General features: G+C 46.2%; 1 protein-coding gene across 7 annotated transcripts in view; it reads left to right on the forward strand.

Annotated features, from left to right (window-relative positions):
* The first annotated feature begins 1,772 nt into the window (after nt 1-1,772).
* Nucleotides 1,773-12,817, forward strand: part of Tnxb (tenascin XB) — a 64,876-nt gene continuing 53,831 nt past the window's right edge. For 5 of the 7 annotated variants that reach the window (XM_074082503.1, XM_074082505.1, XM_074082507.1 and 2 more), the window contains exons 1-3: nt 1,773-1,997; nt 3,293-3,487; nt 12,390-12,800. In XM_074082503.1, coding sequence (XP_073938604.1) covers nt 12,398-12,800 — 403 coding nt within the window. In that variant the 5' untranslated portion in view covers nt 1,773-1,997; nt 3,293-3,487; nt 12,390-12,397. The remainder of the gene's footprint in view (nt 1,998-3,292; nt 3,488-12,389; nt 12,801-12,817) is intronic. The other 2 variants (XM_074082509.1, XM_074082504.1) reach the window with 2 other exon arrangements.

Below are 12,817 nucleotides of genomic sequence, written 5' to 3' on the forward strand. Positions count from 1 at the left end.
CACACACCTCCTAGCTCTCCATAATGGATGTTGAATCCCATCTTACGTAGTTTTTTTCTCACTGTATCTATACAATAACTGGACATAGAAGTTTCAAGAATCCAGATTTTTTTTCTTTGGGTGGTGCTGTGGTTTGAATGCAGAGCCTCATGTTTCTAGGCAGGCACTCTACCACTTCAGCCACTCGGCCAGCCCAAAAAATCCAGATTCTTTCTTTTGCAAGTCCTTCAAGAAGCTACTTCATAGCTGGGTGCTGGTGGCTTGCGCCTGTAATCAGGAAGCAGAGATCAGGATCATGGTTCGAAGCCAGCCTGGGCAAATAGTTTTGAGACACCCTATCTTGAAAAAAGTCAATACAAAAAAGGGCTGGCAGAGTGGCTAAAGTGGTAGAGCGCCTGTCTAGCAAGTGTGAGGCCCTGAATTCAGACCCCAGTACTGCAAAAAAAAAAAAAAAAAAACAACACTTCATTTGTTTCTGTCCTGTCTTAAATCTTTTCCTTTCCCAAAGCTGTTGGGGGAAGGGGAGGGGAGAAGATACAGACTTTTGAAATCAGAAACCTGGTGAGACCCACCTCCACCACTGATGGCAAAGCCCCTAGGACAAGCCATGCAATATCCACGAGCCTCCGTTTTGTTAGTCACAAAGAGGGATTAATAAAATGCTTGAGCTGTGTAGGGAACTTTGTAAACGGAAGCCCAGTACAAATGTTTCCTATCTTTCCTCTCTCTGGGACTGCTTCCTTGGATCATAGCCTCTGGCCTCTTTTCCTCATTCCTCTCTCTCTCCTTCAGGTCCTTGCCCTCGATTGCCCTTCCTTTTCGTCTTTTTCTCTTCTATTTCCCCTTCATTTCTATATCTTTTATCCCATAACCTCCTGAGGTCAGAACAGGAACTTGGAGGATCATTCAAGGATGTAGGTTTGGAGCTGAAGATACCTGGCCTAAGGATCCTGAGAACAGCCAGAGCACACCTACAGCACTAGACAATACTGTGACCTTTACCCCCACCATCCAAAGGCACCTTAGTGAAGCCTATCTCAGCGCTGACCCCTGGGTCTTCCTGCCTTTACACCTGCGGTTCACTGCCAAGCTCTTTTTTCCCAACTTTTTCTCCTAGTCTATTCACAATTTAGTGTTGACAAGCATTCGTTGGGTACCTACTTTTCACAAACGTATAAGACATGAGCCCTTTTGAGAGCCTGAAATCCAAGAGGTGAATCAATTTTAGACAATGATTATTTCAGAACCTGAAACTTTCAACCTTCTGGTGGCTTCCCCAAATGGCATATAAGCTCATAGACATCTGGAACCTCACATTCCTGTATGAGACCCCAGCATCCTTTCCCCTGGGCCATCCTGGCTCTGGCTTCTCTCCAGAGTTTCCAGGCCACTTGCTGGGCCAAATGTAAGTATGGTGACCCTACTTCCTAAATAGTAAAACAAGATACATGGCCTACCTAAGGGAAGAAGTGGATATGACCATGAAACATCTGAAATCTGAGGGTACCAGAGACAATCCATACTGCTCAATCTAGTCTCCCATGTCACACTGTTTCGAGACCCCCCTCTCACCCTTTCATCTACTTCCCTCCCACCCCTAACTGCCTGCTGGGAGATCTGAGGAAAGCTGTTACCTACTCCTGGTTCTGTGGGCTTTAGGCCAAGGCAGAGGAAGGAAGCAGAGCCCAGCTCTATCCAAGATGCTGACTTCATTTTCTCCATCAAAGCCAGGAAAAAAAACAGCCACACACACACACACACACACACACACACACACCCAGACACACGGACACACGGGGACACCCATGCGATAGCTCATGTGTGCTTCTCCTTCAGCCACATGGCTATCTGGGCAGTGGCCACAGCCACATTTTGTGCCAGCACTCTCTGAACCAGGCACACCTGTGGCTGAGGAGATCTGACCTGGGGTGCAGACACCTGTGCCTCAACCCATTCGTGGCATCAGAAGTCCCTTCACCATCACTGACTTGGCCAAGGTACACCTCAATGACGAGGTTTGCACTGGGGTAGAGAGAAGTCTTCAATGTGGAGCATGGGGTGGGTTCTTCTTCTGCGGGGATATTTTTCCTCTGTGGCACAAGTTCTCTTTTCAGCTTTTTGTCAGGGAAGAACTTCGCTAAATGAGGTCAGAGAAATGCCTAGCAGACTTCTGTAGGGTGTATCTGCCGGTCTCTGGCTGTCAGTCTTTCTATCTTTGCCCGAGGCCAAGGTAGCCTTTTTCTCCTATCCCTGTTTCCCTACCCTGCTCCCCAAGGCATTAGCCCCCTTCTGCTTTTTGCAACATTTGCCTCTCCATTTGTGTGTCCTACCCCTGTATTTGCCTCCTGCCTCTAGCTCTTTAATTATCCTTATACCTTCCTCCCAACCTTCAGGCTTTCCTTCCCTGACTCCCCTCAACCCCTGCTTCCTTCCCAAGTCATATGTCTTGGTGTTCAGCCAAGCCCTTGACCAGCCAGTGCACAAGTCTCACCCGCTATTTCTGTAGGAATTTGCTGAAGTGGGAGAATGAAAAGGGGGCAGCAATCCCAAGTTGAGAACAGGAGGGGAACTGGGCAGAACAGAGAAAGGCAGCTCAAGACATTGCAAGTGAGGATAGGAGGGGAGGAGGGTGAGTGCAGGTGGGACCAGTGGGAAGGGCAGGTGGGGGGCAACGTGGAGCCCCAAGATGGTCTCATGTAGGAGTGGTTTAGACTTGGGGAGGTTGCCCTGCCTCCCACCCTACCTCTGTTCCCTGCACCACACTGCACCGCACCACTGGGGCAAATTGGGGGTGGGGTGGGGGGATAAAGGAGTTGGTGCTGAGCAACAATGAGGTGAGAGCAGATATCTAAGCTGGAGACACCTAAGCTGGAACTAAGGCTGAGAAAAGGTAGAAGGGGAGCTTGGGGATGAGAGGGGGAGAGGGGCTGGACTTGAGGAATGGTGTTGGCAGAGGAGAAAATGGATCAAAGAGAAGGGACCACAAGGGGGGAAAATGATGGGGAAAAGAAATAGCGGGAAGAATGGGGAATGTCAAATTTGGGCAAAAACTAGTGTGGGGAGGGTTAAAAATGGGATGGGGGAAAGGACTTGTGTGGTAAGATGACAGATAGAGGGGGTGAGGTGAGGATATGGGGGGACTCTGAGGGAAGGGGACCAGAGTGATGGCGGGAGGAAAGGAGAGGTAGCATGTGGGAGGGTCTAGGAGGAATGAGAGGACCTGCCCTATCTCCGCTCCCCTCCCTGACCTCATGCTGGTCCTCCCTTTCTCCTCCCCCCCTGCTCACTGCAGGCTCCCTCCTTCTCTCTGTCACTGCCGACAGTTCTGGTAGTGGCTCAGAGAGCCTCTGCTGTAAGCAACAAGCAAGTGGTCCTCCAGGGAGTCCAGGGCTGCCAAAGAGAGCCTACCCTGCCCTGCCCTGAAACATCCCCTTCTCAGGTTGGGACGGAGCAGGTGCAGAGGCACAGCAACCACTCCATTACCCAGGTAAGTAACAGAGCTCTGGGATACCCAGATGGAGGAGTGAGAGCAAGGGATTTTTCTCCTGTTCTGCACACTTGGGGCAAAGGTATGGTAGGAGAGCTCCAAGGAGTGCCTCCCAGCACAGGGACTTTCTGCTCCAGACAGAGGAAATAGAAGCCCACATTGGGACCAAATTCATTGTGGAGGTGTATCTAGGAGGATAGGGCAGTATAGTTGTTGGAGGTGTGTGCCAGGATTTGGACATGATGCAGGCACCTGAGAGAGGCTGGGAACAAATCAAGGGACTCCCAGGAGTCAGGTAGTGGCACAAGGGTGGAGCGGTTATTGGGAGGTGCTTGGGGTGCAGGAAGGACAAAGCTAGGCTGAGCTGACAGCCAAATGGGCCTCAGGAGAAAAGTGCAGGTAGAATCAGAGTGCTGGGGCTGGAGCAGTTGAGCCCAGGCTCTGGGAGAAACCAGTTAGCTGCTTTGGGGATCCAGATGGGAACTCCTCAGGTGACAGCACAGGAGTTACAGGGCTTAGGAGGGAGGTCTGGGGAGTCTCAAGCCTTTAAGAAATGCTTAAATGGGGCAGAGAGAGGACTTTCAGATCTGGGAAGGGCACAGAGCCTACAGATGATCCCAAAACTTGTTCTTGGCCAAGAGCGCTGCACCCATGACTCACAGTTCAGTGGGGCTGCGGTGACTGAGTGACGACCCTGGAGGGCACAGAGCTTGGTCTTCACTGCGTCCCCCTTCCAGGCTCCCCCTGCATCTGTCCCTCTGAACCTTCCCACTCAACCCCAATACACGTGACACACCCCGGGAGGGGCGGGAGGGGCGGGTGGGGCGGGTGGGCCTCTTATCTTGCCTGGAAAGAATTTAATGGCTTAGAAACAACTGGAATTGGAACTGAGGGGAACTACTGGGAAGCAACTCGGAAACACCGCAGCTGCCTTCTGCCCCACCCTGCTTCCCGGACCTCCAGCCTTCCCCTCTTTTCCTGACCCTGGCTCCAATCCCTGTGGATCTAGCACCTCAATTTATCAAGCTTACTTCCTCTCAAATCCTGGCCACTTGCTGCAGGACCAGAACCCGCCTTGTTCTCTCTGCTGTCCCCCTGACCTTCCCACTGGGGGTCCGGAAATCCTTTTTCTTAGTTTTTCTATCTCCATGGCCCATCAGTTCCCTCCCCAGAATAAGGGGCATCTGGATCCCCCAACTCTCCCTCAGTGGCACCCTCTTTCTACTTGTTCAAATCCAGTGCTCTATGTTTTCTCTCAGCCCTAGAATCTGTCTGTCTTCACCCTTCATTACCAGATTCAGCTGGAGGTGTGGCAGGAGGGGCAGAGGGAGGCATTGGGGTAGGGCCAGGGCCCCCCATGTCTGGAACATCCCTCATGGAGCCTCACCCCCTCCCCACCCCATGGGACCTACAGTCCCCGATGAGCAAAGTGTCATAATTGGCTACAATACTGAATACCAGGGATGCTGAGTCACAGTTTGGGAAGATGCCCCAACCCCTGCCAGTTCTCTAGCTATGGGAAGGGTGTCAAGAGGGTGAGGCCACAAACACACTTAAGAGAGGTATAGAGGGAAACATGAGAGACACCCAAATTCTCTGCTTGCCCAGTGCTAAGAGAAGGGCTAAAATTTCCCAAGAGTTGGGAGGGGGAACCTGGAAGAGTGGTGGTGACAGGGCAGGGGAGGGGACTGAGAAGTAGGTTCTCAGTCCTATGCAGGCCACACCTCTCTTCTAGAACAGCCAATGGGTTCTCTGTACTACTTCCTACTGCAGAGACCCCTGCCCACCACCACATGAGGAAAGAGTCAGGATCCAGTTGCTAGGAAAAGACTGGACAACTTCCAGAGGCATGTGGGGCAGTCTGCAGGGATGGCTGTTCCCCATTGAGAAGGGTCTCCTCTTTGGCTCCCTACACTCAGCTTAGTTCTGTGACTCACCCAACTGCCCCCTGAGCCAACAAAATCAGTTTTCTTTCTTTTCTTTTCTTTTCTTTTTTTTTTTTGTGGTCCTAGGGATCAAATGCAGGACTTTATATATGCTAGACAAACACTTAACCACTGAGCTACATCCCCAGCCCTCAAAATCAGCTTTCTTAGACATCACTCAATGACTAGGTATGGAAGAACTATGAGGAGGGTGTGTGTGTGTGTGTGTGTGTGTGTGTGTGTATCTGTCTGTCTGTCTGTGTGTACATGTACACCCGTAAAGTGTACTTATGCATGTGTGTGTTCCTGTTTATATTTATGGATGAGCACAAGTGAGTATAGTTGTATGTGTCACATATTTGCACCCCCTAGTTGATGTGGGAGTGATTTGAAGGGCCTTAGACTCAGTGACAACAGGTAAGGTAGGCCAGAGCCCACCTCTTATCGGAAGCTTTACCCTCAGGTGAGGGAAAGGCAGGGGCACCTGGAGGAGCATTCAGGCCTATCTGCCTGGCTTTCTGCATTGGGGTGGGGGGGATGCCTCTTCATGGGGAAATAGCCTATTGCCCAGTTCTCCTCTTCTTTTAATGGCTGATGGGGAAGTGACTGGTAGCCCTGAAAACTCCTTTTTCTCTGACCCAGAGAAAGCTGGGAAATGTGTATGTTGTGGGAGGAGTGTCATAGCCCACCCACCTCACCAGTGACAACACCTCCACACCAGTCAGCATTTCCACCACTCACCCTGCCCTTCTGCTATCTCCAGCCTCTCTGGTCTGGAAGAGCTGGGCATCTGCCAACATCCCTCTGTGATTCTTACCTGAACTGAAAGCTGCCCCACCCCTCCACACTCCCTTATTCACCAGAGCACTCTCTCCAATCTTACACCTGTCTTCTCTCTTGCCTCCTAGCCCTTGCTTTGGTAAATTCTACAAACACAATTGGTAGCAGTCACTCAGGATAAGAAACAAGCGTTTGCTCCCCAGCACCACCATAGGATAAAGTTGCTTGTTTGTTTATTTTTTAAGTGCTGGAGATGGGGACTGGCTCAAGCACGAGCCCTGAGTTCAAACCCCGGTAGCACAAAGTATCTGGGGATATAACTTGGTAGGACATTTGCCTAGCATGTGCAAGACTCTGATTCAGTCCCTAGCACCATAAATAAATAAAAGAAGATATTATTTTTCTTTATCTTTTTTTTTTTCAGTGCTGGGGATCAAACCCAGGACCTTGGACATACTAGACAATCACCCTACCACTGAGCTACATTCCCAGCCCTTGTTTTTTTAGACAGGCTCTTGCTAGCTCAGGCTGACCTTGAACTCACAATCCTCCTGCCTCTACCTCCCAAGTGCTGGGATTACACATGTGAATCATCACACCCAGCTCAAAACAAGATATTCTTAGCACCCCATACTTAGAACACTATAGATTACTGTCCTCGCTCTTCAAACTTCATTTAAATAGAATCATCCAGCATGTTTTCTTTTATGTCTGACTTCTTTTGTTCAACTTCATTAAGATCCACCCAAATTATTACATCTAACTGTAGTTCACTCTCATTTATTTTATTGTTTATTTATTTTAGTATTAATTAATTAATTAATTTTATTTTGTGCTACTGGGGCTTCAACCCAGGGCCTTGTGCTTGGTAGGCAGGCACTCTTACTGCCTGAGCCACTCTGGTAGTCCTAACTATTTGCCCAGGGCTGGCTTCAAATGGCGATCCTACTGATCTCTGCCTCCTGAGAAGCTAGGATTATAGGTGTGAGCCAGGCTGATTTATTTTATTGTATTGTGTGAGTAAACCATAATTTATTTAATCCATTTTACCGATGTGAGATATTTGGGTAGTTCCCAGTTTGGGGCTGTTAGGAGCAGTATTGCTATATTGGTTATGTTCCTAGGAGTGGGATTGCAGGTCATCAGGTCTGCATATGTTCAATTTAACTAAATTGAGTACATTCTGCCAAATAGTTTTCTAAAATGTTTGCACCATCTGGTGCTCTGAGGATCCATCCCAGCCTGGTTTCTGACTCTTCCACCCTGGCTACTGTTTCTAACCAACTTCCAGTCCCAGACACTGTCCGTGGTCCTAACTCTGACCTTGGTCCTGTTCTTAACTCCAGCCTTCATGCTAGTCTTGGGCTTAAAGTGGACATTTCTTTCATTGCTACTGTCAATAAATATTTATTAGGCACTTATCATGTGCTAAATACAAAGATATAGCAGCCAAGAAAAAGAAAAAAAGGAAAAACAGGTATACACTTGCCTCCCATAGACTTTATAGTCTAGTGAGCAGGTTGAGAAGGTATAGTCTAAGGGACTAATATAGTTCCACCATTCAATCAGTTTATAAATGATCACTAATTGTCATAAATGCTACAAGTGAGATTTATATGATGTGTGATATTACATGATAAGGGACCTTACCATCCTACCTGGTCGGGTAGGCTTTCCTTGGAAGTGATGTGGGGCTGAGATTTGAACCATGGGGAAGCCAAGAGCAAAGAAAAGTATGTTCTACAGCGTGGGAACAGTATATACAAAAGTCTAGGGTTAAGAAGAAGCACAGAGTGTGATGGACTTACAGAAGGCCAGTGGGGTGGGAGTGGAGAGAGAGGAAAATATTATAGGAGATGAGGTTGGCAAAGTCAGCAGGCGCCAGATGATGAAGGCTGTTGGTCAGTGTTCTAAGAGAAATTGGAAAGGAGTCCCTGAAGAATTTTAAGGAGATGAGGGACATCCTAGTTGCCTTTACAAGACCATGGAGAGCAAGTGTGGAAGCAGAGGAACCAGCTAGGAGATGATGGCAGTCGTGAGGCAAGAGGTAGATGGTAGTTTGGACTGTGATGATGGTGAAGGGGGAGAAGGAAACAAAGAGATGAATTATGGTGGCACTGAATGTGATGTTAGGTCTCTGGCTTCTAAAGCTGTTTGAATGATGGAGCTGTGAGCTGCAACAGGGAACTCTGGGAGAAGAAGAAGTGTAGGAAGGACAATCTTCAGTCCACTTTCAGAGGAAATGGCAAGGAGGCAGGCGGAGGTAAGAAGAGAATGAGTAGGCTGTTTTTTACAAATTGGTGGGTTTTTGGAAACTAAAATCATGAGTCTGGATAATGATACCTAGGTGGGTGACTAGAGCAGTATGAGGTCTTAGCTTTGCTGCACATTGTAATCATCTTGGGAGCTTTAAACAAGTACTGAATACAACTCAGTTTTTCAGTCACTCTAACCATATCTCAAGTGCTCAAGACCCATGTATCCCTCTTGGCTACCATATTGGACAGCACAGACATAGAATGTTTTGAAGTACAAGATATAGTCAACTTACCCAGTGATTTTGGGAGAGTCAAGTAAAATGAAGACAAATGTCCCCTCAATTTTGTGTGAGAGACCTTAGGGAGAGTTGTTTGGGCTTTTTGTTTTATTTTTGTGTTGGACAGAACTGGGGATTGGACGCAGGGACTTGGGCTTGCTAGACAAGCGCTCTACCACACTTGAGCCACACCCCCAGTTGTTTGGGCTGTTGACAAGGGTGGGGAAGCCAGATGGGAGTTGACTGAGGCATGCATGAGGCAAGTACAGATAAATCCTTTGACAATCATGACCACGAATTAGAGGTGAAAAATATGTGATAGTTGGAGAGGTTGCAATATCAGGGAAGATTTTTTTTTTAATTTTATGATTTAACTTTTAGGCAGTGAAATACACAAATCTTAAGTGTACCGGTGAATGACTTTCCTAATATGTACATCTGTTTAACCACCATCTAGATAAAGATACAAAAAATTTCCAGAAATCTCCTCTGGGACTCCTCCCAGTTTATACTGTTTGCTTATTCCAAAGTCATAAAGGTTTGTTTCTAACATAAAAGTAATCCTACCCTGACTCCTAAAACCACAGATTAACTCTGCCTGTTTTTGAACCTCTTATGGCATAATTTTAGAGTGTTCTTTTTTATTTCTGATTTCTTTTGCTCAGCATTGTGTCCATCCATGTCATTACATGTAGCAATAGGATATTTTTTCTTGCTGTATAATATTCCATTGTATGACTCTGCCACTATTTATCTAGTCTACAATTTGTGTTGTTGTTGTTTTTGAGATAGGGTCTCTTGCTGTTGAAACCTAGCTGGCCTTGAACTCTTGATTCTCCGGCCACACCTCTTTAGTGCTAAGATTATAGGTATGTGCCACCATGCCTGGTGTATCCAATCTACTATTAATATACACTTGAGTTGTTCCTATTTGGGGCTAATATGAATACATCTTATGAACAACCAGGCCAGCCTGGGCTACATAGTGAGACCCTGTCTCAAAAAATTTCATGATTATTCTTATACATGTCTTTTGGAAGATAGATGCAATCATTTCTGTTAGATATTTACCAAGAAGTGGAATTGCTCAGTTGTAGGTTATGTGCCTTGGTATGTAACTACCAAACAGTTTTCCAAAGTGGTTGCACTAATTTATGCTTCTGTTTGCAACAGATGAGAGTTCCAGTTGCTTCATAGTGTTGCCAATATCTAACAACAGGATCCATTTAATTGTAGCCATTCTGATGGATATTGAGCGGCATCTCATTGTGGTTTTAATTTGCATTTCCCTGATGACTAGTGGTGTTCTATACTTTGTTACATTTATTGACCCTTTGCATATATTCTTTTCTGAGTATCTGTTTAAGCCTTTTGCCATTTTTTGTTGTTGCTGTTTTGGCAGTATTGGGGGTTGAACTCAGGTCCTCCCATTTGCTAGGCAGACACTATCACTTGAGCTACATTTCAGTCCACTTAATATTAGTTATTTTTAAGATATGGTCTTGCCTTATACCCTGGCTAGCCTGGTCCAAGATCCTCCTATTTGTCCTTCCCTGCATAGCTGGGTCCTTCTCTGCATAGCTGGGATGACAGGCATGCACCACCACATTCAGTCATTGATTGAGATGGGGTTTTACTAACTTTGTGCCAGGGTTGTCTTCTCTGCCTCCCAAGTAGCTAGGATTATAGGCGTGGGCCACCATGCCCAGCTCTTTTGCCAATTTTTAAAATTTTTAAAAATTTTTCTTTGTTGTTTTTTTTGTAGGGGTTCTTTATTTTGATTTTAATTGTGTGTGTGTGTGTGTGTGTGTGTGTGTGTGTGTGTGTGTGTATCTCACATATTTTCTACCAGGCTGTGACTTGCCTTTGCTTTCTTATGTTGTTACTGATGTCATTTGATGACCAGAAGTTATCAATTCTTGAACTAGAAGTGTAGCTCAGTGGTAGAGCACTTTCTGAGCATGTGTGAGTCCCCAGGTTCTGTTCCTAGCACCACAAAAGAAAAAGGTGGGGGGAAGAGAAGTTATCAATTCTAAGGAGGTCCAACATATTAATTCTTTTATGGTAGGTTTGTATGTGTTCTACTTGTCTGCTTATTCCAAAATCATAAAGGTTTGTTTCTACTTCTTTCTTCTATAAGGTGCTCTTATGAAAGGCACTTCATAAGATGAAAGGCTTTTCCTTTAATTTTTAGGTCCATGGTCCATCTCACATTAACTTCAGTATCTGAATATAAGATAGAGACCAATTTTTTCCTGTGTGAATTTTTCTTTCTCCTCTTTCTTTCTTGCTTGCTTTTTTTTTTTTTTTTTTTTGTAGTACTGGGGTTTGAACACAGAGCCTCATGCTTACTAGCTACACAGTCTACCACTTGAGCCACGCTGCCAACACTTATTTCTTAGTTAGGTATTTTAGAGATAGGGTCTTGCTTTTTTGCCTGGGCTGGCCCTGAACCATAATTCTCCCAATCTCTGCTTCCTGAGTAGCTAGGATTATAGCTTTTCTCCTTTTAATTGTAGTGGCATCTCTGTCTTTAATTGAGTGACAACATATGCATGGTTATATTCTGTTCCATCTGTCTATCCTTGCAGCTTTATAATATGGTTTGGTATTTGATAGTCCTGAGGAAGAGTTGTGGTTTTTAATGGGAGATATTTGAGCTCATAAAAGCTTGTGGGAAGCTCTCTAGTTGAGAGTAAGGGCTTAAGAAAAAGAGGAAGAAAATCTATACCTTATGGATTCCTAGAAGACTGTAGGATCTGCGATCCAGATATTTGGGGAAAGACTGACTCTAGATACTCTTTCCCTAATCTCATTCAACACATACTTGTTGGATGGCATGTTTATCCAACACATTTATGTGCCAAATACAGAAATAAAACAGTGCCAAGATATAGCAGGTACCTGTACACACTGAACCTCCATTCTAGAAGTAAGAGAAAGATAAATTAAAAAAAAAAACCCAAGTAAACACACAAACAGATATTCATGCAGCAGTAAATGCCATGAGGAACATGAGCAGGCCACTGTATAGAGCGTCATGGGAGATTGCTCCAACCCAGCATAAAGAAAACCTCTCAGGGTCAGTGACCTGTGAGTTAAGATCTGAACCTGAGGGAGGCAGAAGGAGGGGAGAGGTGCCTCAAACAATGTATACACATGTAAGTAAATGTAAAAATGATAAAAGAAAGAAAAAAAAAAACCTGTACCAACAGAAAAAAAAAAAAGATTGAACTTGAGGGGACCAGCTTTTTTTTTTTAACTTTTTTAATTTTAATTTTTTTACTATTCATATGTGCATAGGGGACCAGCCTTTAAGAGCTGAGTGAAGAGCATTTTAGACAAAGGGAACATACAGTGCAAAGACCCATAGGCTACTGTAAGCTTGTAGTGTTTTGCAAACACTACAAAAGACCAGTGTTTGGGGGAGGGGACAATTAAAAAGGGGAGACAAATGACAACAGAAAGAGATAGAGACCAGATCTGCCCAGAGAGGATATCCTTTATCCTTCCGGTTTGGGCTGAATAGGAATTTTCACATGCATACGAGTTGAGTAGGTTAGTTGTAAGTGGTGGGACTGTTGGTGTGTCTTGGGGAAGAAGGAGATCAATTTTGTCTTCTTTCTGAGTCAACTCTCACACTTGACCTCTTTCCCCACAGCCTCCTGAATGATGCCAGCCCAATGTTCCCTAACCTCCAGTCTGGCCCTCCTGATGCTACTGGGCACAGCTAGAGCAGGCCCCTTCTCTCCTCGGTCCAATGTGACACTCCCAGCCCCACGTCCCCCTCCCCAGCCAGGGGGCCGCACAGTGGAGGCAGGAGGCGGAAGCCCCTCTTCTCAGCTTTATGAGCATACAGTAGAAGGAGGGGAAAAGCAAGTGGTATTCACCCATCGCATAAACCTGCCCCCTTCTGCTGGCTGTGGCTGTCCTCCCGGATCCGAGCCACCAGTCCCTGCTTCAGAGGTACAGGCCCTGAGGGTCCGGCTGGAGATCCTGGAAGAGCTGGTGAAAGGACTCAAGGAGCACTGCACAGGAGGATGTTGTCCTGCAGCTGCCCAGGCTGGCACAGGTAAGCAGGTGGCCACA

The sequence above is a fragment of the Castor canadensis genome, chromosome 8, assembly GCF_047511655.1.
Source record: "Castor canadensis chromosome 8, mCasCan1.hap1v2, whole genome shotgun sequence".
Taxonomy (NCBI): domain Eukaryota; kingdom Metazoa; phylum Chordata; class Mammalia; order Rodentia; family Castoridae; genus Castor; species Castor canadensis.